This window comes from Falco peregrinus, chromosome 5 (assembly GCF_023634155.1).
Source record: "Falco peregrinus isolate bFalPer1 chromosome 5, bFalPer1.pri, whole genome shotgun sequence".
Classification (NCBI taxonomy): Eukaryota; Metazoa; Chordata; class Aves; order Falconiformes; family Falconidae; genus Falco; species Falco peregrinus.
In genome coordinates this window covers 105,485,101-105,510,715 of record NC_073725.1, presented here as the reverse complement: position 1 = coordinate 105,510,715, position 25,615 = coordinate 105,485,101, and the positions used below count along the sequence as shown (strand labels likewise).

Genomic DNA, 25,615 nt, shown 5'->3' with positions numbered 1-25,615 from the left:
CAAAGGAAGACTAATTTATCTGTCAGCTGCATAAGGCTAAATGCCAAAAACCTGTTAAAAGGCCCTAATATAACATGTTTTACTTGATTAACAGCTAACTTGCAGAAGTCCCAACAATGTGTTCTTGTTTCAGTCTTATTTGCATTTGTGAGCTTTCCTTATGCACTAATCTAGGACCTCACAGGTCTAATCTATTTGCACTTTATCACAGAAGCAGGAACTGATTTGCCACAGCATATAGCTCTATTATCAGACATACTCAGTTGCTTATCTTCTGTATGCTGCTACAGTAGGACCAGCTTTATAAATATCAGCTTCATGAAAGCAACCTCTTGAGCTGCTTTGGCCCAGCCCAAGAGCCAAGATATTTTTTGAAAAGTTTGTTGTTAAAGCGTCAAGGAAGCCGATAGCACTTTTGCTTATTCTGATTTTCAATTATTTTTTTTTAATAGGAGTAAACATACTTTTTGTTTCTTGCAATGTAACCTTTATTGTTATTAAGAATTTTCAGTGCTTAGGAGAGACTCCAGACTCAGGGTTAAAGAACTGAATAAATACCTCTTCCTGTTAATTCATTTAAAAGTGACTAAAGTCGTGCTGATTCGTTTCTTATTCCTGACAAGAGAACAAAGTGTATCAGCAATATCGCCAGAAATATACAAGGATTAAAAGAAGTCCATTTCAGGAAATTTTGATGCTGTTTTATGATGTCTACAGTAATTACCTAAACACTAAGTATCAAAGAAAATCAGAGACAGATACTTGGAAAAAATCTGTTTTCATGAAGAATAAGGAGCCATATTTTCTAATTCAGAGCCAAAATCTCCATCTGAGTATTTTCATGAACAATGCAGGAAAACCATAAATGCTCCAACATCTGAATTTTGGACTTTTAAAATAGCTGCACAATTCATTCATATCATATGATCATGTTTTAATATTTTTTTCTTCTCATAGAAAACAAGAAGAGCAATTGAATTCAATTTTAGTGAATTGTGGTTAACGAAACTGGTATAAATTTAATTTCTATTTTAAAAGACCTTCCCATGATGCTCTGGGAGTATTTTCTTCATTATTTTTTAAATTAAAATTCTAAAACATATTGAATTGACAAAGAATTAAGGTAAAGCCAAAACCTGTGTCTAATCTCAGCATATAAAGCAAAATTATATAGCTGCAAAGTAGGTCTGATAAAATTTCCAGGAAAAACAAACAAACCCAAACAATGCATTCCCATGGAAACCAGGTACTCCTGAATGAAAGCAGCATCCTTTCTTGACAGCATTACAAATTTAAATTGATAAAAGTATTTATATTGGTGCACTTTTTAATAAGAAACTATCACTAAACTAAGGATTCTTCGTTTGTCCCATTTGTACAAATTTACCCCATATTTCCACCAGTATTTGCAGTGGAAAAAGTTAATAACTATTGATAAAGTCTGTAGGTCTTAAGAATGCTACTGCAGACAGGAGTAGGGATAAGAAAGGTTACTCACTGAGAGCAGCTTCGATGAATTGGAAAACTGGACAACAATAGGAATGAGGCACATATGTAAATATAAACTGGCAAGGTATTTAGCTGCCAGAAGACAAAAGAAAGCTAGAAGTAATAATTCATTTGGAACTTCTAGAAGATGCCTACTGGCTTCTTTCAATGTGTAGTACATCTCAGACTGAGAATCCTACCCTTGAAAGCATGACCTTCAAGAAACTTACAACAGGAAAGAAATTCTGCATGATTTCTCTGCACAATAAACAATCAAAATGATACAGAGAGATGCTTTTACCTTGGAAACTTCCTCCTCATTGTGTCTAATGCTCTAAGATCAGGTACCTTGTTTCTTAAAAGCTCGTATTAATTCTACTCTGCAGTGTTGATTTTCTCCTTTTTTTTAATCTAATATACTAATCATTCCTCAACTGTAAAAAGATTTCACAGTAACACACAGTTACTAGTCACACATTAAAAGTTAGAAAGCTCATTTGTAGGAAAAAAGGCTATTATTTAATAATCATGTGTATCTTTTCCTTAGATTAACAAAGTAGCATTTCTGAAGTAATATAGAATGATAAGCATAACACTAACATATGGAGTACTTCCCTTTATAGACTACCACCTAACCTAATCTCTCCATAAGTGATTGAAACAGTCACCAGAAACCACAGCACAACTCAGCTTCACATCACTTCTCCAAAGCACTGGCTTACAAAAGATACCATTGCCTTCATCAGCTGCAAAAGGACAGAAATCTCTGTGCCAGAGGAAAATATCTCATGGCATTCATTGTGCATGTGTCTTGGAGTAGCCTGCACACACTGCAGGAAAGATGCCATTCGCAGCTGACTGTATGTAAGCAAAGTGACTACTTTGTACCAAATTCAGCCTTAGGGACCCCATGTAAGTTCTAATCAATTCCACTTTGAAAAACTACTAATCTTTTAACAAGTGTCTGTTCATATATATCCATGCAATTCCAAATGGGGGAGACATGAATTGCAAAACTACATTTGAGAGAAGGATCTAAGTTTATCTAATTTTTCCAAAACATTAAAACTAGCATCATTTATTGGACTTTGAACCTTCATTACAGCAATCAAATAAAGCTCAAAACAAAATTCCCATACCATCAGGGTCCCTAGTGTTGTCACATTTCAAGTTATCATGCATACAAAGAAATTCTATAGTACAGTTTTTAAACTCTGGGACATATCTTCGCTATGATATTAAAAAAAAAAATGTATCTTTAGTTTTGTAAAATTTCACAATTTGTATGCCTGACAAGAACAGAATATTTTATTTTCAGATACATACAAAACTTTTCCAAAATTATCAAAACTTTAACATTTATTTATTAGTCTACATTTATTTCAACAGATTTTAAAATAGTACTGGTACAAAATTACTTGAAAACAACTAATTACCACTTATTAATTTGAGTTAGGTTTTAACCCAGTACTTCTTAATCTTTGTATTTCTGGGAGTGAGAACTGTCCGATACCTCCACACTAGCTGCTTCTACTATGAACCCTGGCAAACCGTCATTAAATATTTTCCATAGAGAAATATTACAATTGAAGACACATTGCAACTTAGCAAATTACCCCAACTAAGAAGTATTGCATAAGTGTATTTTCTCTGAAGTGCTGCAGATATAGCCAAGGCAGAAAATGGAATACAAGATTTCTTTGGCTTTTGACAACCTGCTTCATGCTCAATTCCACAGGGGAACTGGCAAGTTTGCAGTGTGGCACTCACTCTGTGTTCTACAGTAGCATGATGGTTAAAGGACTGTTTCAAACTCTCAGCTGCTACTATGAGCAATTTAGGAAAGTGACAACACAGACTAATCCAGAAAAAGATAGTTTACAAGGAGGAAACACAGATTAAAGAGTAATTTGTGTCACTTTTTAATAATATGCTGTGAGACTGGTGAGCACTGTGTTCAGATTAGCAATGAAAGGTTAAAGGCATGTAACTTTACTGGTTTTCTCTGTTGTTGAGCAAGCAAATGTTAGTAAGGTGATTAAACATACAAAGAAATCAAAAATCCAACATTAGCCTTTTAGGTGTTAGTGCTGACACCACAGTGGCATTTTAAAGTCATATACAGTCATAAATACCTTCACAGGATTACACACTGCAGAATGGCACTTAATACTTTAATTAGTTGTGCTCACCTGTGCACATTTAAGTAAGATATATTAAGATCTGTGAGCTGCAAAAAGTTGATACTTGTACTAACTTTTTTGGCCTATAAATTAGCTGGGATTACCTTGTATTCAAAGTTAACTGGAAGAAAAGCCGTGACCTCACTGAAACTGATAGGAATGGTACTAATTTAAACAGTCCAGATTTATCCCTTCTGCTAGGTGCTTTCAAATTAAAGGCATATTGGTTTTAAAGAAAAGAAACAATCCTCTATTTTGTTATGAAATACAGTTTCTCTTATAAATTAAGTGAAGGAAACCAATGGTGCTAAGAGCAGGCCAAGGTAACAGCTGGTACCGCCACTTGCTGTTGGCTCTTTAGTTAGGCTTTACTTAATAGCATAAAAGAAAAGGGTAATCAAGATCATAAAGCCATAAAACCACCCAAAACTCTACCTTCTTTAAGTCAGGTGTCCATGCCTTTCAGTTCCTTTAGAGAACAATGACTCATGCCATTGACTAAGGGAAAACCTTCTCATGTCCTGGGCCACTTACTCCACCCCCGTTTAAGAGGACATCCTTCTTTACGTTAGAGTCCTGCTTCAGTTCATCAGCCCAGAATCCTTGCTCATCCTACCAGAACAGAGCCACCTGCTTTCCTGACAAGGCCCATAGACTTTGTTACAGGTGTTAGACCAGCCAAAAAAGACATTTTCTGGACACACTTCACCCACAAGAGCAGCACATAATGCTGTGCCATGAGAAAACATTACCTTTTCTGATAGAGCTTCTTCTAAGGTTGCTAGTGCTGTGTCTGTGTTACTAGAATCCGTCTGCAATGACTTCACCCTGTCTTTTAGATTCGTTAGCTGTTTGTCTTTGTCCCTAAGTTGCTCCTGTAGGTTTTCAATCTGAAAATAAAAGCAGATGATAATATTAATCAACCTAGTCTTAACATTCAAAGAGGGACTTGGGTGCTAGGACCAATATAACATAAACATATCACATACATGATACATATGCCTTAGTATACTGCCATTTCTAGATGGTAGAATATAAACAGTTTTTTACTTCTGTCCTTTCTATTTTGTTTTCCTTTGCTAAAATATATCATTTTCTAATAAACTATAGGAAAAAGCTCAGCGCAGGCAAGTGTTTTATTATTTAAATAGTTTCTGATATTAATCGCTTTAGTTTAAGGTACTGCATTATCTCAGTAATTCAAGGTATGTGTGGAATTACCCCTTTAGATTATTCTAGTTGCAATAAGAAGGACAAAGAAAGGGAGAGGCAAAATGAGTTCAGTGAGCCTTAAACTGAGGAAGAAGAAAGATGATAACCTACCTATATAAAAACCTCTTCTTTCACGATGCCCTGTTGTAAAGGAATCTCAGCTCAACAGAGATCAGGATGTTTAGATTTCAAAAAGCCAAACCCAGAAACAGACCAAAAAACAAACACAAAAACAACCAAACCACCCAAAGGCCACCATTTCCTTTCATGTTCTTCATCTCCATGAAGATATGTCGCTCTATTTTGGATGTTACAACTGCTTTAAACAGGTCTGGTTCTTCCTTTAGCAAGAATTTAAAGATACTGTTATGATACTCATAAACACACTGGTTTGTTAAAGAGGTTATGATTTACTGTGGTTAATTCAGAAAGGTTTTGCACAAAAACTCGTCCACAGGACCATGTGTATTTTGGAAGTAAATCTGAATAAAAGCACACAGCTTCTGATTGTCACAGCAATCACCTTCTGTGGCTCTAAGGCACTATGACCTTATAATGCAGACAGGACATGTGGTATATCATATGTGTAAAATGTTATTAATTGTCTGTCAGAAGAATCAATTTCCCTCCATTCTATGCGCTCAGTGCTACTCACTATTATGCCACTGGTATAAAACCAAAATTTGTTCCACAATGCTTACCACACAAAAATAGTAACAAGAAAATTAACTAGTCTGTTACTTTAGAAAATTTAGAAATTAGACAAATTCTTACTGTCAACAGAGATTCAAATTATGACTTTCATCAGTTATTTTCCACTTTGGATCACATTCTGTTGCTACTGAAATGAAGGAATTTTTACTGTTCATTTGATAATGTAATGTAATTTTTCTCATGGCCACTGTCATCTCCACTTAAAGCAATTCAAATTTTAACAGAAGCAGGATCCTTCATAACTACTGTTAAACTATATTTAAAGATTTTTTTAGCAACCTGAAGCTCAATTCAATGTATGTACAGCTCCGCAGAAGTCAACAGTTATGTCAATAAAAATTTGGTCTCTATATGCAAAAATGTATCAGCATAATCAAACACACCTTAATTTGGAGCACTCTTTGGTAAAACTTGTCCTACTACTACATTATACAAGTGCAGAAAAATAAGCCTGAAGTTAGGTTTTGACATCACGTATATCTATAATTAACAAGCAAAAATCCACAGCACAACTGTGTTCACTGTATAATGTTTGCTTAAATAAAATCAAATTTTAAAATAACTTATATAAAAATTAAAATTAAATTTGAAAGATCACATTCCAATTAGCAATTCTTTATAACAGTATGGCAAATGCAAGCATTGTACCTCTTTTTTTTTTCTTTTTCATCTAGATAATTTGATACGCAAGATTACGGCTATATGCCAAAGATTCCACTTGCTCTGCAAAACAAAAAATAGTAAGGTATATATAGAAAGGTTTTTTGGGAAGAGCTGACCTAGAATAGCTCACTTTTACAAACGACCTCTCATAATATTTTTCTTCGTGTGTATATTTTATACAGATACAGAAATACGATACATGTGTTAATGAGTTAAGAACTTTTTATTTTATGGCATGTGTATTAGTCACATCTAAAATTACATTAACTGGCATTCAGAGGACTGCACACTGTTTCTTTCTTTATGTTCATCCAAGTACTAATGATTCCAACAACTAACTACCTCATGACACCCTGTGGAATACCTAAGCAATTGCACATTTCAGCTTTACCAAAATAAATTCTCAAACAAAAAGGAAATAAAACACGAGAGTGAATATTGATTACATGTTCTTTGAAACAAAGTTAAGATCTGGTCCTTCATTATCATCAGCTTGACCCACCATTTCTAGGCACCCTAAATTAAAGAACTTATTTCCTATGCACAGTGCTTATCTGAATTCCACAGCATTTGCACGATTTCCTTCCTCTTAAAACTAATTTAAAATATGATCCAACCCTTAACCAAGAAAACATGTTCTAAAATTATTCAGCATTTACAAAATTCTTTCCTCAGAGGTAAAGAGAACAGGCAGCAAATTAAAAACATCCCCACTGAATAACAACTGCTTTAAAATAAGTCATATGGACATTTAAAATAGTCCATAGATAAAATAAGAGGAAAGGATCTGATTATTCTTCTATTTGTGCTATATAAATCTGAAGGAAATACTTTGATGGGAACAGGACCACACTGGGGTATGTGAAAGTAAAAAAATCAGTATTGCAGAGTACTGCAGAGTGTGTGTTTGTTTGTTGGGATGGGTACGGGACTACTAAAGATCTGCTAATGCAGACAAGATTTTATGACCAGTTAATCACACAAGAGTTCTCTCAAAAAGATTACAGGAGACAAAGAGATTGAGCAGTCTGACATGCTAAAACCTTGGAACACAAGATACGATTTAGTTCTTCCTGGGTTTTTTAAACCCAGAAAGAACAACAAACCCTCTGGTAACCTCTGTCATTCTCCAACATATATTTGGGCACAGGCATGTATGTAAGGATACAATTTTATTGCTGAATAATGAATGACTTCTGAGCATGCCTGAATTCAATTTATGACAGGGACTGTTAAGACTTTCTTAAACCTCAAGCCCTTATGTTTTTATCTGACAGGAAATTAGTTACTGTGTAGTTTTGTCAACATGTAATTCTTACCTCTGTAAACTGCTAGGTCCCTGTGCCATGAGCTGTGTGAAAAGAAAGTGCTCCTTTCTTTCTGCATTTCGGGAAGTGGGTATGCTCCCAGAGCTGAAGACAGGCTTCATTCCTTCTTAACAAACAATGCCCTTACAGACAAATGCCCTTGCTATGAGGCATCCTGTCAATAAACTGCAAGTGCTAATCTTGGCACTTTTTGGTGATGGTCTCAGGAATGCTTCTTAAATACTCAAAGGATTAAATTAAACCTCACCCCCCAACAGGCTTTAAAATTCTACACTAACCCATCTTCCCCCCCAAAAAAATTACTTTCATTATCAAAGTTAAGGGACTGTACTATGGAATTTGCAAAAAATTATATAATAAAAGACAATGTCCCATGCTATAACAATTTGCCTTTAGAGATATGCATTAAAGAACAGGAATTTAAGACAGTGTAAGAGAATTTATCAGAGATTTACTAGGCCTCGCTCATGAAACCGTAGAGCCGTATACTTAAACTTAGCTCCATATATCTTCCTCTCTGCTCTGTATTTGGGGTTTTAATAAGTCAGACAAGTATTTTGTAACACTAGCTTCTTTAATCCTAAAATTCATTTAGTTCTATTCTAAATTTCTCTAGGCAGCGCTCTTTGAGACTTGTTTCATCTTAAAACACAGGTCACGTCTGTTCCAGAGAACTAGATCAATAATATAAGATTAGTCTAAATTGAATTGAAAATTGAAACAAGGGGGGGAGAAACAGAACTTTTGTATATATCACTTCACTGTTTACTAAAAAAAAAAATAATCTTACTACTTTAAGAAAATTAATCCTACTGAACAATTTCCCAAATGCTGTTACATACTACTTTAAACAGTTAACAGAATATTACAAGAAAAAGAGATTTAATAAACAACTTTCATCAAACATGAGCATTAACTATGACTTCCTTAAACCTTAGTATTCATTCTCACATTTTATCTCCTGCCTCATAGCTATACATAACAAAAGCCAAAAAAGCATAACTATTAATCAAAACAGGGAAAAAAAGTTATGTATCATTCAAATGCAAATACTCAAGATTTCTAATTACAAACAGTTAATATTTATTAATAAGACCCATGATAAATGTTCTGTCTCATATGGCCCTTTTCAGAAACACATCAGTATATCCCAAACATGAAACCAGCTTTGGTAGTGACCCAGTAAAATAGATATGCTTACAGATATCCAAACATCTCCATTCATTTATGGGTGGGTGTGTGCATGCATAATTTGTAATGAAATGCCCAGAAAAAACTAAAATCATTTTTCTCTACCATGGCTGTAAAAATATTACTACCTGAAAGCTCAGTATACAGAGATAGAGTTTTTTGCCAACACTGGATATTTAGCCAGAAGTTTTTACTGAATGATGTACAGTTATTAAATCTAAAGCCAGTCAACGTATTTTAAAATTAACAGGCTTTACAGCAGCTGTTTGAAGTTTCAGCCAATGGGACGAGAGGAGGAAGCTACAGCTCCGTAGCTTTCCACTAACATTCATGATATGACCTAAATATATTTTTCAGTTTGAACAGGATTTCAATTAATAAAATTACTTCATTGAAGGGCAACTTCTGCTTCAATAGTTTGACACTGCAGAACTGCCTTTTGTTTTGAAAAAGACTAGCTCCAAAAATGCTTCATCATTCAGTACCACTTTCACTCGTTTTTTCTTCCTTTTAACTAGGTAGACAGACAAGCATTAGAGTTAGGAATATTTTTTCAAAAGTGAAAATAAATATACATTTAGATTAAAAAAATTAAAATAAACATTATGATGAAAAATCACGCTGTAATATAAAACTCTAAAATATTATAAAATGTGGTTTTGCTACTTGCAACTAAATATATTTATTAAAGTCTAAGACTAGTGCAAAACTTTGGCTTTACCAAGGTAACTGGAAAAAAGCTTGCTAACCTTATCATGACATGATGTCGTGGTTTTAGCTGGGATACAGTTAATTTTCTTCATAGCAGCTGGTGCAGCACTGTGTTTTGCATTTAGTATGAGAATAATGTTGATAACACACTGTTTTAGTTGTTGTTTAGCAGCACTTACACAGAGCCAAGGCCTTGTCTGCTCCTCGCCCCACCCCACAGCGAGGGGGCTGGGGGACACTAGAGGCTGGGGGGACACAGCCAGGACAGCTGACCCCGCTGACCAAAGGGACACCCCGTGCCATATGGCAGCGTGCTCAGTCTGTGAACTAAGGGGAAAGCTGTCCAGGGGTGCTGCTCGGGAACTGGCGGGGCATTGGTCAGCAGGTGGTAATTGCATTGTGCATCACTTGCTTAATTCTTTTATGATTTTTCTTTTTTTTCCTAGGCCTCTCCCCCACCCCACTGGGGGGAAGAGGGGGGGGAGTGGAGAGTGAGCGAGTGGCTGTGTGGTAATTAGCTGCCTGCTGGGTTAAACCACAACACATGATAAAATACCCCTGGGTTTCATAAGCAATTCCAATAGCTACCAAAATGCTTGATAATTTCTCAACAGAGTAAAGCTTCTTACCTATAGTTGCCTACTGCACAATATGTTCTTAATTTAAAATATTTCCAGAGTGCCCTCCCATTACTACCTTCCAAATTGGAGTAATACAGCAGCATCATACTTACTTTGGATTACAACAAACTTCATGACTCAATAGCATCTTTTAGCTACATATTCTTTCATTATTTTGCCTCACAAGAGTTTCTTAAAAGTCACAGCTTTTCGATGGCCCAAAGCATAGGCAAGCTCAATCCTACATCATCAGCATGCCAGTGGCTAACTAAAACAGAGACACTACAGGTATTCGTAAAGCTGTCCACAAATTTTATATAACCCTTTAGGTTACGTAAAACAACATTTCCACCCACAGATATGGTGTACAGTGTGTGCCCGAGGAGAAATCAGTCTCCAAATCAATGGGTCTGTAAGGTTTTCACAAAAGACGATTGATCTCTCTGAATAGTTTTTACCTCAAACTTCCTTCAGGACTGCAGTTCAAAGCAGCAAAGTGCAGCTGCACCGTGACTGTCATAAAGGAGTTAATGAAGCAAATGCTGCTTTGGACATCAGCCCCCACATTAACCTGATGACAAGGCCAGTAGAGAAGTGGCATGAGCTAGTAATTACCCTATCGCTACCTCCCCAATTTACATCATCCAAGTAGGAAAGAAAATAATCTTTCAGAATTTTGCTCTGCTTGACAAGGCTAAAAAACAGAAAAAGACATAAGACCCGAGGTATACTTAGACTGCATTCCCTCCAAAGTTACAGCATTTCTATACAACATATTTTCTGCTTCTTTAAACTCACCAAGTTTTTGCCGTTAGGATTACACAGCTGGTCAGATTAACACTGTGGTTTGAAAACTTACTTTTATGGTTGTTCATTATTCTTAAATCATCAAAGACTTTTTTTTTTTTTAACCCCTCTACATTTACATTATTAAGAACCACCTGGTCATGCTCATTTTATCTAACATAACAGAATAATCTTCCCTTTTGCTTAATTTGAAGTTGCTAATCTTTACATGTGAATTTGTCTCTAAGTAGCAAGTGCTTTAGGCCAGAAGGATGTTTAGTTTATAAAGTGCTTAAGCAAAATTCAGATTCTAGTTGGTGTCTTCACAGAAATACTGCAATATTAAATACTAAATCATTTCACAAATCAAACTGAAGCATTTGTGACTTTTCTCAGTGACATAATCTCTATTTTTCATCACATTTTGGGGGGTAATATTCTAGTATTATTTATTGTATTAATGTATATAATGCCATTTCATAACAATTCTGTATAACACCTTGAACAGAACAATACAAACCAATAACTTACCTAAGACATACCTTTCTCTGTACTTACAAAATGCTATTATCTAGTGTTAACACTGTCAACCAAGAACTTAGAGAGAAACTATACCCCATGGATTTATGCTGTCCCTTGTAAAACACAGTGACATGTTAGGTAAGCCAAGTGTACCGTTTCATACAGAACAAACATCAAGTCTTGGGATGACGTACTAAGTACAACTAATTTTGTTAGGCAAGGCTCTGTGTAAAGAGGATTGTGAAAGGCTACATAAGAATTTGATCTCTGCCTTGCTCAGTGGCTGGAATATATTATCTTCAAAAAATGAGCACTGTGAGTTCAGCTGAAATTCTGAACTAGAGAAAAGAGTGCTTGCTTCGTGCTTGTTACCACTTGTATTCCAGGACTATCCAAGATTTTATGAAAGCTATTCATTCACATATTTGTCTCTAAGTTCTTGTTGACCTGCTAAAACTGTCGCTAACATACAAATAAAACATTAAAATGCACACTGCAAATTAACCCACATAAAAAGTTAATGAAAAAACAAACTGATATAATGGAGATGCATATTATATGTTTGCACCTGGTATAAAATAATGAAGAAAAGAGAGCACAATTCATTTCAATTTATTCCCAAGCAACAACTTGTGATCTGAATGTGTAAAATTACAGAAGTGTCAACAGGACATGAGACAAATCATCAACTGCGTACACTCTTCAAAAGAAATAAGCTATGTGTGTGTATGGCTAACTCATGTGATTGAATAAGGAAGAAACATATCTTAAGATACCAATACAGAGAGAGTGGACACACAAGCTGAGAGGCAAAGATGACGTCCTGCCTCTAAAAGAGAAGGCTGGCAATTATAACAAATATGCAAATACCAGAATACAGAAAACAGTACTTTGGATGAAAAAATGATGCTCTTACGCCTGAACACTAAAGCTGTAGTAGCAGCCAAATGTAAACAAAATATCTGAGAAACAAAAACAAGAATTTACACAGATGCTGACACTTGGAGATGGGACTTTTCAAGGAACGAAATTAAGAAATATGAACAAGAGACTGGAAGTGAGAGGTATAGAAGCTATGAAGTAACAAACATTGGCAGCAGTATCAATCACAAAAAAAAAAAAGGCAGTTATGATCTGATCTGATCAGGAGGATCAACATTACATACCTACTAAAAATCAGGACAAAAAACATTTCTAAGAAAAATACAATAAATGGTTTATTCCCTTCTTGGGAATAGATTTAGTTCTACTTCAAGGTATACACATAGATTTAGTTCTACTTCAAGGTATACACATCTTTTTGTGTATGAACAAAACCAAAACCTACAATACAGAGAACTAAAATAATTTCAAAGTCAGCATGCACGTGTTTTTAAAAACTGAAGTCTGAAATATTTCAGCCACTTCCACCACTATGTCATCAAATGCCTTTACTGCAAAAAATTAACCATCGTCTCTAAACAAGAGACATTCAACAAAAGACTGTCCAGAAAAAAAAAGTATCAAATGGATACATGAATTTCTAACAACCATGAAGATAAAAACCAGAAGAAGATCGTAGCACCAGAAGTGGCCAGCTCATCAATAAACTCCCAAATCTGTCACCAGAACTCTACAATTCTCCTGTTTCATGCTGAATTCCCCGCTAGCACCAACAAGGCCTCCAGGAGGAGAGAACAGAATAACCGGCACAGGGTATTCCTCTGCTGGTAGCTGTTACACTTCTGCTCTGAATTATCAGTAATGGCAGTAAGCTCTGCATCAGTATCTTTCATAACTTTCTCAAACTGCAAAGTTTAGGATATTTTCAAAGCCATTAATGACAATTCAGATACTTATTTTCCAATGTGGCTTTCAGGTTTTATTTGCATTTTTTTTTTTTTTCATTTTAAAGAAACAAATAAGGCTGAAAATTTCACATACGTTTTTTATATCTAGGTTAACAGCTGGACTCTATGATCTTAAGCATCTTTTCCAACCTAAATGATTTTATGAACTATTAATAATTGGTCCCAATACTGTTATTCTGAAAAGGGAAAACAGAGGAATTCACACTATTATTTCACATTTTTGTATTTTTACATCTTAAGTATAGTAAGATTGCAATAACATATTGAGTTTAATTGCAAATGCTTTATCAGAACTCTGTAAAATAATAGGGTAATGCATTTCTTACATTTCCTTTTCTCATTAGTTGTTAACCAAATCAACTGTTATCAAAATTCTCACGTATTTTGCAGGTACAGTAACCTGAAAAGTAATAAGATCTTCACAGATTTGCAGTACCTGAAGCCCACTTTCCACAGAAGCTCTAGAAACAAAATTTCAGTCCTTGACCCCCTCTTAGCTGTCACAGAAACACAAAGCTGTAGGGTTCTGTCTCTTGAACAGGACTAATAGTGGCTTTTATAGTGTAACTTACTACAAGTGTTTTATCAGGCTTGCTTACAACAAATCTCTGTCCTAAGAAGCAAGTGGGCTTAGGAATACAAGGATATTTTAAAGTCTTAGAAGACATTATTGCTAATAAACAGTTTAGTGCCTTATGTTCACTCTATTTATCCATTTGATAGTCCACTCAACAAATTCGCCACCATATGGCTGTAAAGCTGCAAAGAACAAAAAGAATATGATTAATGAAGATGTGAAATTTACACTGATATCAAGCTTCTGAACAGGTGTTACACAGTAATGAAACTTGCCTAAAGTAGGCTGAGGAAAGCAAGTCAGTTAGTGGTAGAATGATGAGATCTACTCACATAATGTGCAAGTATTTCCCATGCCATTATATGATTCAGTTTGTTAAACACATGGAGTATCAACTGAGTATTAGTAAAATCTACAGAAGCATAGAGTATTATTATGGTATCTTAAAAAAAAAATCCAATAGGATTGCAAGTTTACCTAAAGGAAAAAGAAAAAATATATGCCCATTAAGTCAGGAGAGGGAAAAAAGGTATAAAGAGGGAAAAGAACCTATGAACTGTTGATCACTACAGAGAAAACATATCATTTACTGGGAATACGCAGTCTTAATCTCTGGTCAGTACCTGCAATAAAGTGCTGTTATATGTGATTAGAATTTTTTTTAGTCTTTATTTTATAAAGGGAAACGTCAGCCTACTATCTCATGTACATGTAGAAACTGAAAGCATTCTATTGTATCAATAAATGGAAGCAAATGCAACTACAATTGGGGATCAAAAGTGATAAATACTTTCTCTAATTCTTCCTCTAAAACAAGCATGTTTGCTTCTTTTACTGTGCAATCACTGCTGGAAATATTTCACCAGTTTGTGCTTAATGTGAGATTCTAGATTCCTTCCATAATACAGGACTCAAATGTATGGATGCAGGAAGGATTCAGAGGAATCAACAAGAAAGACAACACATGTGCTAAGTTTCCATACAGAGAGAAGAAAACTCCCCTAGAGCTGCTTAGGGAAGGGATCTGCCCTCAAGTCAGCTGATGCTTTTACAGGGCTATAAAAGCAGGTCAGTGGGCAAACTGAGCCAGGAGAGGAGAAGGCTGTCACACAGAAAGGAGCTCCTGGACTGAAAGCTTGGCTTCTGTTGCCAGACTCCAGCTGAGAAAGAGCTGGAACTTAATGCTAAAATTAACCTTCACCAGGAAGCTAGCCAAAAGAAGCCTGGGCTGATAATATCCACTTGTGTATCTGGAAATACTCAGTCTCTGTCTCCTTCTCTTCAGGGACCAATAAATTCTCTGAACAAAACAGCTTGACTCTTGGACTCTTCTAAGCAGGACTCACAGTCTTGTGGAGACATCCATTGAAAAGTTTTTGCTCTCATTATATGCATTTATTGTGATATAATTCAAAATGCAATCGGTATTTTCCAGATAATAAATATTATAATACAAGACAGACTAACACATAATTCCAATTATGACACATGAAGAGGTGGACATTGATTCTTAGCAAGCTAACGCTTCTTGTAACAACCTTCTGTATATACTCAGGGCCAGATTTTCGAGCTGCATTGGTTTGGTATGGATTCCTACATCTCACAACCTTTTACATGACAGGGTAATGACTGATTACCCTGTAATGAAAATGAATTCTTTGAAGTCTAGCCCAATTGCACATTGAGAAGCACCTGAAAATATGACCTGTATTACTTCTCCAAGTTAACCATGAAAAATCATTACCTTTCTGCTCAATTCTACTTTTCAGGTATTTGAAGACATCTGAATATTTGTTACTCATGGCCAGTTTTGTGTTATTTGGTACAGGTGCATACAAAATAGGGTGCGTTACCTTATGCAAGAATTTTTCAAGAGGATTTTGCATGGAAAACTGTTACACTGTCGTATGCAAGCCAGAGAAGTATATATACTCTAACATACTCAAATGTAAACTTGCATGTAGAAACAAAGCTGCTTTGGCATACTTATGCTTTTAATACAAGTAATTTAAGTTGAACAGCGATACAGATTTAGTTTGTATCTTTTAATTCCTATTATGTCTATATCATCTGGGAAAACCCGGGGGCCTCTGCCCAGATTAAAAAATTACAGCACGTCTCATAAAAAGCGTTAACAGATGGTGGGAAGAGAGAGGCAGCAGGTAAGTTGTATAGACAACTGTTGGGCAACAGGGAATACTGAAAAGGGAAGCTACAAAGGAAACAGAGTAAGAATAAGCACCTCGTGAGCTGCAGAAAGGGAGCAAGAGCCAGTTCGACAGCAGTACAGGGAGTCTTACAGAGCAATGAACACAGAAAAATCAGTATGCTGGATAACATGAATGGGAAGCAGCACAAGATGTGTATGTTGTGAGCATTATTATAAAATACACAGACATATAAAGGGAAATATATCTAAAAATAGAAAAATAACATAAGCTTTAAAATAGATGACCAATCTGTTCTGAAGGCAGATTTAGGTTTTGATAGCCAAAGTATCACAAGAAATAAACTAAAAAGAAAGCATACTGCCTCGTTTTAAATAAAATTACTTCACTTCACAATATGTTATATATTGTGTATATATGTGTACATACATAATAATAAAGTCAGTGTAGTTACTACAGAGCAATACAGTCCTGATAAATTAATGAGAAGCATTCATCAATGAAAACAAAGCAGTAAAACAGAAACAATCTTCATCACTAAAAAGATTTAAAAGAGTTTAGAAAAATAACAGAAGGATTTATTTACAAGAACTTAGGAAAATTATTAAGACAGGAAAACAGGCAGACATCCTGCTTGCGGACAGTAGAACGAACAAGGGTACTCTAAGATCCTTTCGAGGACTGTGCCTATGTTACTACTAGCACTGAAAAACCTGTATTAATCGAACTTCCTTTCCCATATGAAAACTATGAAATCACTTAACAGATCTTGTCAAACTCATTTCATGCTACTCATTTTCTAAATTTTATACTGTCCAAAATAATTTCTCCTCTTTTGTGATACTTATAACTTCAGAAAATTAAAATTAAAAACTAAGCCCTATTAATTTTGGCCAGACACCTGTACCTGTCAGGTCTCTAACTATTCTTTTTCTCCAACTCTCTCACATTTACATCATTGTTCTGACAACGAGATGTCTGAAATCAAGCATGGTTTTTCAGGTGGGACAACACAAAGGCCACCTAGAGAGAGTTTATCGGTTTTTGTTCTGCTACCCAGTATTTCTGTGGACAGAAACACTGGCAATTTTTACTACCACATCCCATCGCAACTACTCTTCTAACTAGATATTAATCACTCCCTTCAGCCTCCCGGCATTAACACTCCACATCTCTTTTTTAGGCTAGTCATCATTTCTTTTTTCACCATCTGCATGTAAACTGTTTTTTTCCTAATTGAAATATTGAAGAAGGCCGTATCTGAGACAAAAATCTGCCTTCTCACTCCAAGTAGGTCCCCCTCGTCTTAACTCTAGTTGCTCATTTATCATTTTTCATACCTCTTCAATCAACTTCAATCAATCTGGGAATTTTTTTTATTACCGGAAAGATTTTTTAATTTTTATTCTTGCTCTCTTACATTCATTCTTTCCATATTCAATCCAGAAATATGGTCTACGATAAAATATTTCTAGCCTAGAAAGTCACTGGCTCTATTGAGGTATCATCTACATTTATGTGAACAACCCAGTTAAAGAATGAACACCAAAAGTAAACTCTATCACAGTCTGTAGTCTCCCAGTTTTTCTTGCCTATTTTTCATATACTTTTAATTTATGGACATATACATTGTGATACCTTCAGAATATCTATTTTATTTTTACTAACACCATGTGCTGGTTTTGGCTGGGATAGAGTTAATTTTCTTCATAGTAGCTGGTATGGGGCTCCGCTTTGGGTTTGTGCTGAAAACAGCCTTGATAACACAGGGATGTTTCTGTTATTGCTGAGCAGCTTGCACAGAGCCAAGGGCTTCTCTGCTCCTCACCCCACCCCACAGCGAGGGGGCTGGGGGGCACAAGGAGTTGGGGGGGGGGGGCCACACAGCCAGGACAGCTGACCCCCGCTGACCAAAGGGATATCCCATGCCATATGGCAGCGTGCTCAGCTTATAGAACTGGGGGAAGGAGGAGGAAGGGGGGTACGTTCGGAGTTACTGCGTTTTCTCTTCCCAAGAACCACGACACACAACGGAGCCCTGCCTTCCTGGGGACGGCTGAACACCTGTCTGCGATGGAACGGGTGAATGAATTCCTTGGTTTGCTTGGCTTTGCTTTGCTTGTGCAAGCAGGTTTTGCTTTACTTATCAAACCATCTTTATCTCAACCCACCAGTTTTCTTACTTTTACTCTTCCAATTCTCTCCCCCATCTCACTGTGGGGGGAGTGAGTGAGCAGCTGTGTGGGGCTTAGTTACTGGCTGGGGTTAAAGCACAACACACCACTATATATTTCTATTGATGGCTTAAGGTTACAATTTAAATCACGAGCTTGAGTCAAAGAAAAGAATACTTTTCTTTCCTTCCTGGAAAGTTTAAAGAGATATTTAACATGCTTTTTGTAAGGTTTGAATTTGAAATTCAATATATCTTCCTTTTAAGCTACTCCTACAGTTTTTATTCCAATGGAAAGCTGTAAAAGATACAAGAGTCTAGACAAAAGCAAAATAAATGTACATTTAAACATCACACTGTTCTACCGGACAGTGTAACTTAGACCATATACAATTATGAGTATAGCAAATGTCTAGCATTTACTGCAGCATACTACAACTAATTTCATAAGAAGACTGGCCATAAATTTACATTATAATAGTAATTATGTATCTCCTTATATTAATAGTTTTATAACATGCCTTTTCCATAGAACTGTATGACAATATTAAACATACTTGGTATAAAGACTTCAAATGTACAGACAGATGTTCACTTGAGAGTTAACGTTAAGCTCTATTTGATAGTTCCAGAACATAGAGAACTCTCAGTATTCTTTAGTTCAGAGATTTCAGATAAGTGTAATGCTCTCAACTCTAAATGATAAATTGATTCTATAGAATTTATAAATCACAGGCATCTCACACCTGAAGGGAAAAAGAAAGTGCAAGGACAGCAGTTTGAAACTGCTGTCTTCTTTAATCCTTAATTACATACCTCTTCCTATAGCCTTACCAAATTATTTTCGAGATTTCCCATGTTCTCTTGTTTCCCAGTTTTCCTGTAAAATATTCTAAATAATAATATAATACTTCATCAAAATCAGCGGAGGAAAAATATTAAGCTTTACAATTCCTTACTCTCAGAGTAAGGAATAAGGGGACAGGCAGGTTGAAGAGGGAGAAAGGAAGCCCTAAAAATGGAAAATTATTTCAAATGAAAAAAATCTCTAATAGCAAAAACTTTTACAGAAAAAGTAAAAATAACAGGTCTGCCCCCAGCTACTATAAATAACGGATGGCTATATGAATCCAATATAGCTATGTTGATCTGTACTAGAAGAGCATCCTGCCCTTAAAACTGCATTCAAGAGCTTGTAATGGAGAACCCAAATTCACATGGTACTTTTTCATGAGTTAATTCTGAAGTGCCAATGGTAAAAAGTAGGGGAAAAACCACAGCAGCAGAGCTTAAACAGATAGGCAGCAATTAATCAGAAATAATAATACCCTTTCTATTGCAAAGTTTCCTTTTAGCTCCCTGGTTACAGAGGCCATCTATATTCATATATAAGGGACAGAGTAATGGCTTTACATCAAAGAAAAGCTTTGCAGAAGGATAAAATATCTCCCTACCCCCTTTTTTTAAAGATGTCATTTCTTAATCATTCTAAATCAACATATGGTCAATGTACATAGGTTTATATAAATTAAGAGTTGCAGTCTTCAAAATGTTGTTCATCAGAGAACTAAGATTCTTGTTACTATGAGATGTAATTTAATATTTGCACTATAGCTGCACAGAAGACAATGCACATATTGAGTTTCACCATTAGTTACTGCAGGCCAGACAGTCTTCCTACATATAAACTATCAAAGCACCACCAAACTTAAATTGAAATGTTAAACGCAGCAACTTGGATGTCTTTAATCAACATCTGCTGAACAGTTTAGATTTTGTATAGCAGCAAAGGTAACACAGCAGTGCTTTTATATAAATGTCTGAATAGGAAGGAGAAATAATCTGAGCAGTAGTGTGTAGTTCTGTAGTTCTGTGCTTAAGATAGTTTGCTTTTGGTATGAGAAAATGTCTCTTTTTTCTTTAATCTTTCACTGAATTCCCTTTACCATGCATCTTCTCCTAAAAACTAGCAGGTTTCTACGTATAGGTTGGCCTCATGCCAATATCATCAACTACAAGAAAACAAAAAAAAAAATTACAGTATAGTAGATCTATGATACAGAAAAACTGGATTGGGGGAAAAAAGTATTTCAATACATCATTAATGCCAGGGATTTATTAATCAATATAGCCATCCTCATTCATTTGGCTTTCTTCATGTATTTTTTTATTTATTGTAAAAGCCTTGATGAAAGGATCTATAAAGAATACTCATTGTCCCTTTGGCAATTAAAGGAAAATTCATTGTCATATCCTGAAGATGTATATGGAGGCCATCAGCTATTGGGATGTCAGTGACACTAACCTCATACTATACTAAAACTGATAACAAACTTGTACTATTTTTTCAGTGATCTGAAAAAAATCTTCTTTGCTCTTTATGCCACGTATTTAAAAGTTTATCATAAAGAATTACACAGGCAGGCTGGGAAGAGGTTTCAACAACTGTCAGATGCATTTGTTGCCCTTGTAGCTCCATACTCACTTCTGTTACTACCTGAAACTGCCCCTCTCCATGGTGGGGTTCGAGAAGATACTAGATAAAACCTTCAGAAGAGTGGTGAGTTAGGAGTTTTCAGTTCAGAATACTTTCAAGTCCTTTAGAGATGATGGCTATATCAAAATACATTACACAGATTGACTATCTCTGCAGTTCTGTGAGCATTAGAATTATAACAGAACTTAATTTTTGTCAGGCTTTCTCCTCAAGAACATGTACTTAACTTTAACTATAAAATTCTTCTAAAACACTTGAGCATTCCTTAACAATGAAACTGCAAGTCTGACAACACTTTGGTTTTCAGTGTCTCCCATTCAGAAGATGATAGGTATTACTAACCTAATTCCTTACTAACATCTGGAATTTATAAATGATTGAATGATGGTCAGCTCAATGTTTAAAAAAAACCCTGTTCAGACACAGGGAAGAGCTTATTGCAGAACTAAGCATAAATAGACATTATTTTCTACTGCTCTACTCGGAGAATTTTTATTTTAGCATTAGTACAAAAGTTAATCAGGTAGTCTACAAGTGTTAACCAGGTATTCTGTAAAGCAGTACATTAAAACTTAACCAAAACCAAGCAAATCTTCCTGTTCTGGTCCTGTACCTTTTTGTAGTTTTGGGGGTTTTTTAACAGGTTTTGCAGCAGAAAGCTTAAGGCACAGTCACAACTAGTAACTGCAGCACTACCCATCCTCCCCCCACCTCAGATCCCCTCCCAAAACCCCCTCAGATTTAGCCCTTACTGAGAAATATGTCCTACAGCATGAATTGTAGCACAGGTCTCAGTAAGAAGAACATACATTTGTCATCACTAAACACTGCTGTCAACATTACAATAAGCCCAAGGAAGAAGAAATGCTCCTGCCTTGCCAAGGGGATGCAATTCACAAGGATAACGGTATGAACTGGTTCGTTTTGCTGCCCTGCACGCAGCTAGCTGTCTGTGAGGTGGCTCTTCATCCCCCCAAAGTTGGAGTGATTTATAGGAACTCATGGAAGATGTTGCAATTCATACATTTCAAGGCAAAGGCTGAATTATGCTACATTTCATAAAATGACAGTATACAAAAATTAGTAACAATTAATGAGTGCTAACAGTGAAAATAGCTGAACACGTAAAATGTCATGCAAAAAATCATGATTTGTAACTCGAACACAATTTACAAGACTAGCTCCCATGGATAGTTCACAGGGATAAACTTTTTTGCAGCTAAATTAGCAAGCTCCTGTTTTCTATTACCTTCCTATGTAGTCTATATACTGTACTTCACAGTTCTTCACATTTGTTCAACTGCTTACTATCACATCCACCTCCCAACACACAAAAAAATCTCTACACTCACCAAAGTCACAGATTATTTTTTTTTAAATAAACATTCAAATCAAGCTATTTATGGCCCCCATGACAGCCACAACAAAAATCCAGACTTAACCATAGATTAAGATTTTAGGATAGGTCACAGCAGGTATTTCACTCAAATTTAAAATGTGCTTTTACATACTGTCACACCTGTCTGTCAACAAGCAGCTGCTTTAAGACGAATAGTTCACAAACTGATGTGGACCTTTAGCAGCTTCCTACCCTCACTCAAGATCAGCAGTAGGCACTACAGAGAGTAACGTAGAGAAGTTCCCATGGTGTACAGTCCCTTTGGCATGGATTAAACACAGAGCAAAAAAGGACTCTGTGCCTGTCTGGGGTCACAGAGATTTCTGCTGTCCAATCAAGTCATCTTTTAGGCAGTAAATATAGTGGGCCTGATTTTTCTCCCAGATAAATAAGGGTTTATACACGTGCAAAATTACCTTTAGTAAATTTACTGCAGATTTATTCTTAAGTGAATGGCAAATAGGCCCAATATTTGTTTCATATATAAAAGATTACACAACGTTACGCCATTTTTCTTTTTACTTTCCAAGAAGTGCTTTACTCCATCCTCTTTATTCCACTTTGATCTTAGCACTGTGCCTGGCTAGGCACTAAAAATTAAAGTCAGGTGTGCTAGAAGGAAGTGAATTAGATTCAGATTCCATTCTACAGTTGGATTTGTTCTACTCGTATTCGAACATACCACTGCTCGTTCTACCACCAAGAAATACATACTACTTGGCAACAAGGAAATTATCAAAGCGATCTGACCAAATTGGCACCACTAGCTCTGGCTACATCTGGTAACAATAACACGAAAGGAGAAGTATGAAGATAACAACTCTCATGTATTTTTTACCGTTAAACTTATCTGCATGCATACTCTGAAGTCTTTGAACTTCATGCTTTCATAAAGCCAATAAGAGCTGCATTCAAAGGTGAGGGGTGATGCCTTTCCAAAAGTGATAAAATATGCAATTTACTAAGGTATTAGAGTCTCTAGTCAGAGGCTGCTCAGTCAGACAGCAATGGAATACCACCAGGAAAGCATGACTGCCAACATCAAGGAGCTCTAGCAATGCATAAATTAAGGTGTTTGATTCTATGCCAACAAAAGAGTAAAAATTTAATATACTACAAGACTGAAAAAAACTGTTAATGCATGTCTACTTTCTATATTTACTAGGAAATATTTCTTTTTATTTCTAGATAAAACAAACTTGGATACACTTTTTTTAATATTTATTTATATATGTCAAGTCATAGATCAACTGTAACTGCCTATCTAGCATGGAGATGAACAAAGGCAGTGGGATCTGCTTTCTTATTTCAGGATAAGGTCAATATGGTTTATCACATTAACACTTAATCAACTATATTGCTAAATATTTTATGCATCAGATTATGACAAAAAAAATAATTGCTCAGTCAAAACAGGCTCAAAATGTACCATTGCTGAACGACTCAAGATTTAAAATGGTCTTCTCATGGATTTTACTGCATATAATCAACCTGCCGATGAACTTATTTGCCTAGGAAACATTCTATGAAACTGATTCAGAGTTTTCTCACAATTTTCAGCTAAATATGCTCAAAGGGAATAAAGATCATTATTAAAAAACTGATAATGACACATTTGAAACAGTGTACTATAACCATGATGCAGAATCATACGGACCATTTATTTAGAGATAAAATTTACCATTATGCTTTGCGTATAGGCAATCTTATTAAACTTCAAACTTTGTCTGAGACTTCGTTTTAATACATCAAATTCCAGTATGAATGGTACATTACTTCAAATGAAAACAAATAAAAATATCAAGATATTTTGCTCAGTGTTGTAAATAACAGTCTCACTTTATCTGAGCAGGATTCAATTACAGCATTAAGAAAAATCTCCCCAAAGTAGTAGCATCAACAGTTGCTCCCACTATGCGTGTAGCATTAAGAAGTATGTATAACATCTCCAAATATACAAGCCTGGCAGGATGCACAGTTCCCAGCTTCAGGAAGGATTATGTTGAAGGTGACAACTCATGTATCCCAAAGGAAAAAGATAGGAGTTAAACACCTCTACCAATATTGATGCAATCACAGTTATGCCATGTAACAAAATATGATACACAGAGTAAAACAACTGTTGCTTTAGTTAAAGTATTACTTGGCAACCTATTCCCAGCTTGCCACCTTACATATTCTGAAGCTAGAACTATGGTTTTAACATACATGTGTTTACACTACTGCAGAATATGTCCAAAATGCTGATCTAATCCAGCAACTCAAAATTCTGGAGCTCAGCAAAGAGTACTTCCTATACCCAGTTACAGCATACCCAGAGGAATGGCTGCTGGTTCAGAGAGGCAGCTGTGATCCCCCTTTTCAAGGTCCATGTCAGTCAGAAAATCTGAGAAGCCACCCAGCCTCCTTCCTCCCTACCACAGATCAGTCACCTGGAGCATGGAGATTGAAAGAGCTTTCAAGGAAAAGATTAGTGCACAAATAAGATGTACAAGCCTTTTGGGTTTGTGCAAAACTTTGTTCCATCGGCTACTTTTTGAAGGATCTGATTTTGGGTCATTTAAATGAGTTGTCAAGGATTCCATGGTAAACAGCTAGCAGGTATAAAACCAGCTGAACCTGTCATGTTGAGAGAGCTAGGAACTAGTCAGGCTGCCACTCCAGGATGCAGTTCCCAGAGCAGCGAACCACGGGAGTACACACTTTCAGCCAGGAGCTGAAAATTAAAAAAAAACAAAAGTCACGACAGCAGCATACCTCTCTAATGTGAAATCATTCTCATTTATATTTATAACACTGTCCCTTAGCATTTTTAATTCCAATCAGCAGACTGCTATTACATTTCTTGGAAGACTATTTCACAGAAAAACGTATCTCTTCAGCAATTCTGATTCTTCCTTGTTCTTTTTTGGATATATAAGCAGTCATCCATTTCCCTAAGTAATTCCTTTGTGTTCTGCACCTCCCACATATGACAACTTCTACTTTCTTTTTGCCCAGTCACACTATACATAATTTAGCTCCTTCACACTTCAAAAGAAATTTCCTCCACCTCCATTGAAAAGAAAACATTACTCTTCAGACAGCTTAAAATTCCCAGCATGCGAGTTGGCTGCTTTCTCAGCATGAATAAAACTTAGGATCTTATGTAAAGGTAACTTTGTTAATAAGTATTGACATTTTAGAGCCAAATTGCAGCTTCCTTCCTCACCAATAGCACTGGTGTCACAGTAGCAGTGTGAAACCCTTATGTAAGTATCCCATTAAGCTCAGTTCTACTCTGCAAATGGCATACTGCTCTTAAGAGCCCTTCTGTACGCTACGTATAACCCGAGTCTTGAACTATTCAGTTCTCTTCATTTGAGCTGCATATGAAGAAATTTCTTAAAACTAGCTAGCATAACTTGATCTAGAATAACTGACATTATCTACACTTAAGGATTTATCTTGAAAAATCTAAATACTTGTGATCTAGACATAGATCACAAGTAGATCTATGACATAGATTTAGACATAGATTCCCAAAAAGTGAT

The 25,615-nt window shown here is 35.8% G+C and overlaps 1 protein-coding gene across 4 annotated transcripts in view; it reads right to left on the bottom strand.

Moving 5' to 3' along the window:
* Positions 1-25,615, bottom strand: part of ERC2 (ELKS/RAB6-interacting/CAST family member 2) — a 521,406-nt gene that overhangs the window by 311,741 nt on the left and 184,050 nt on the right. For all 4 annotated transcript variants that reach the window (XM_027794617.2, XM_027794625.2, XM_055806739.1 and 1 more), the window contains one exon: positions 4,424-4,561. In XM_027794617.2, coding sequence (XP_027650418.1) covers positions 4,424-4,561 — 138 coding nt within the window. The remainder of the gene's footprint in view (positions 1-4,423; positions 4,562-25,615) is intronic.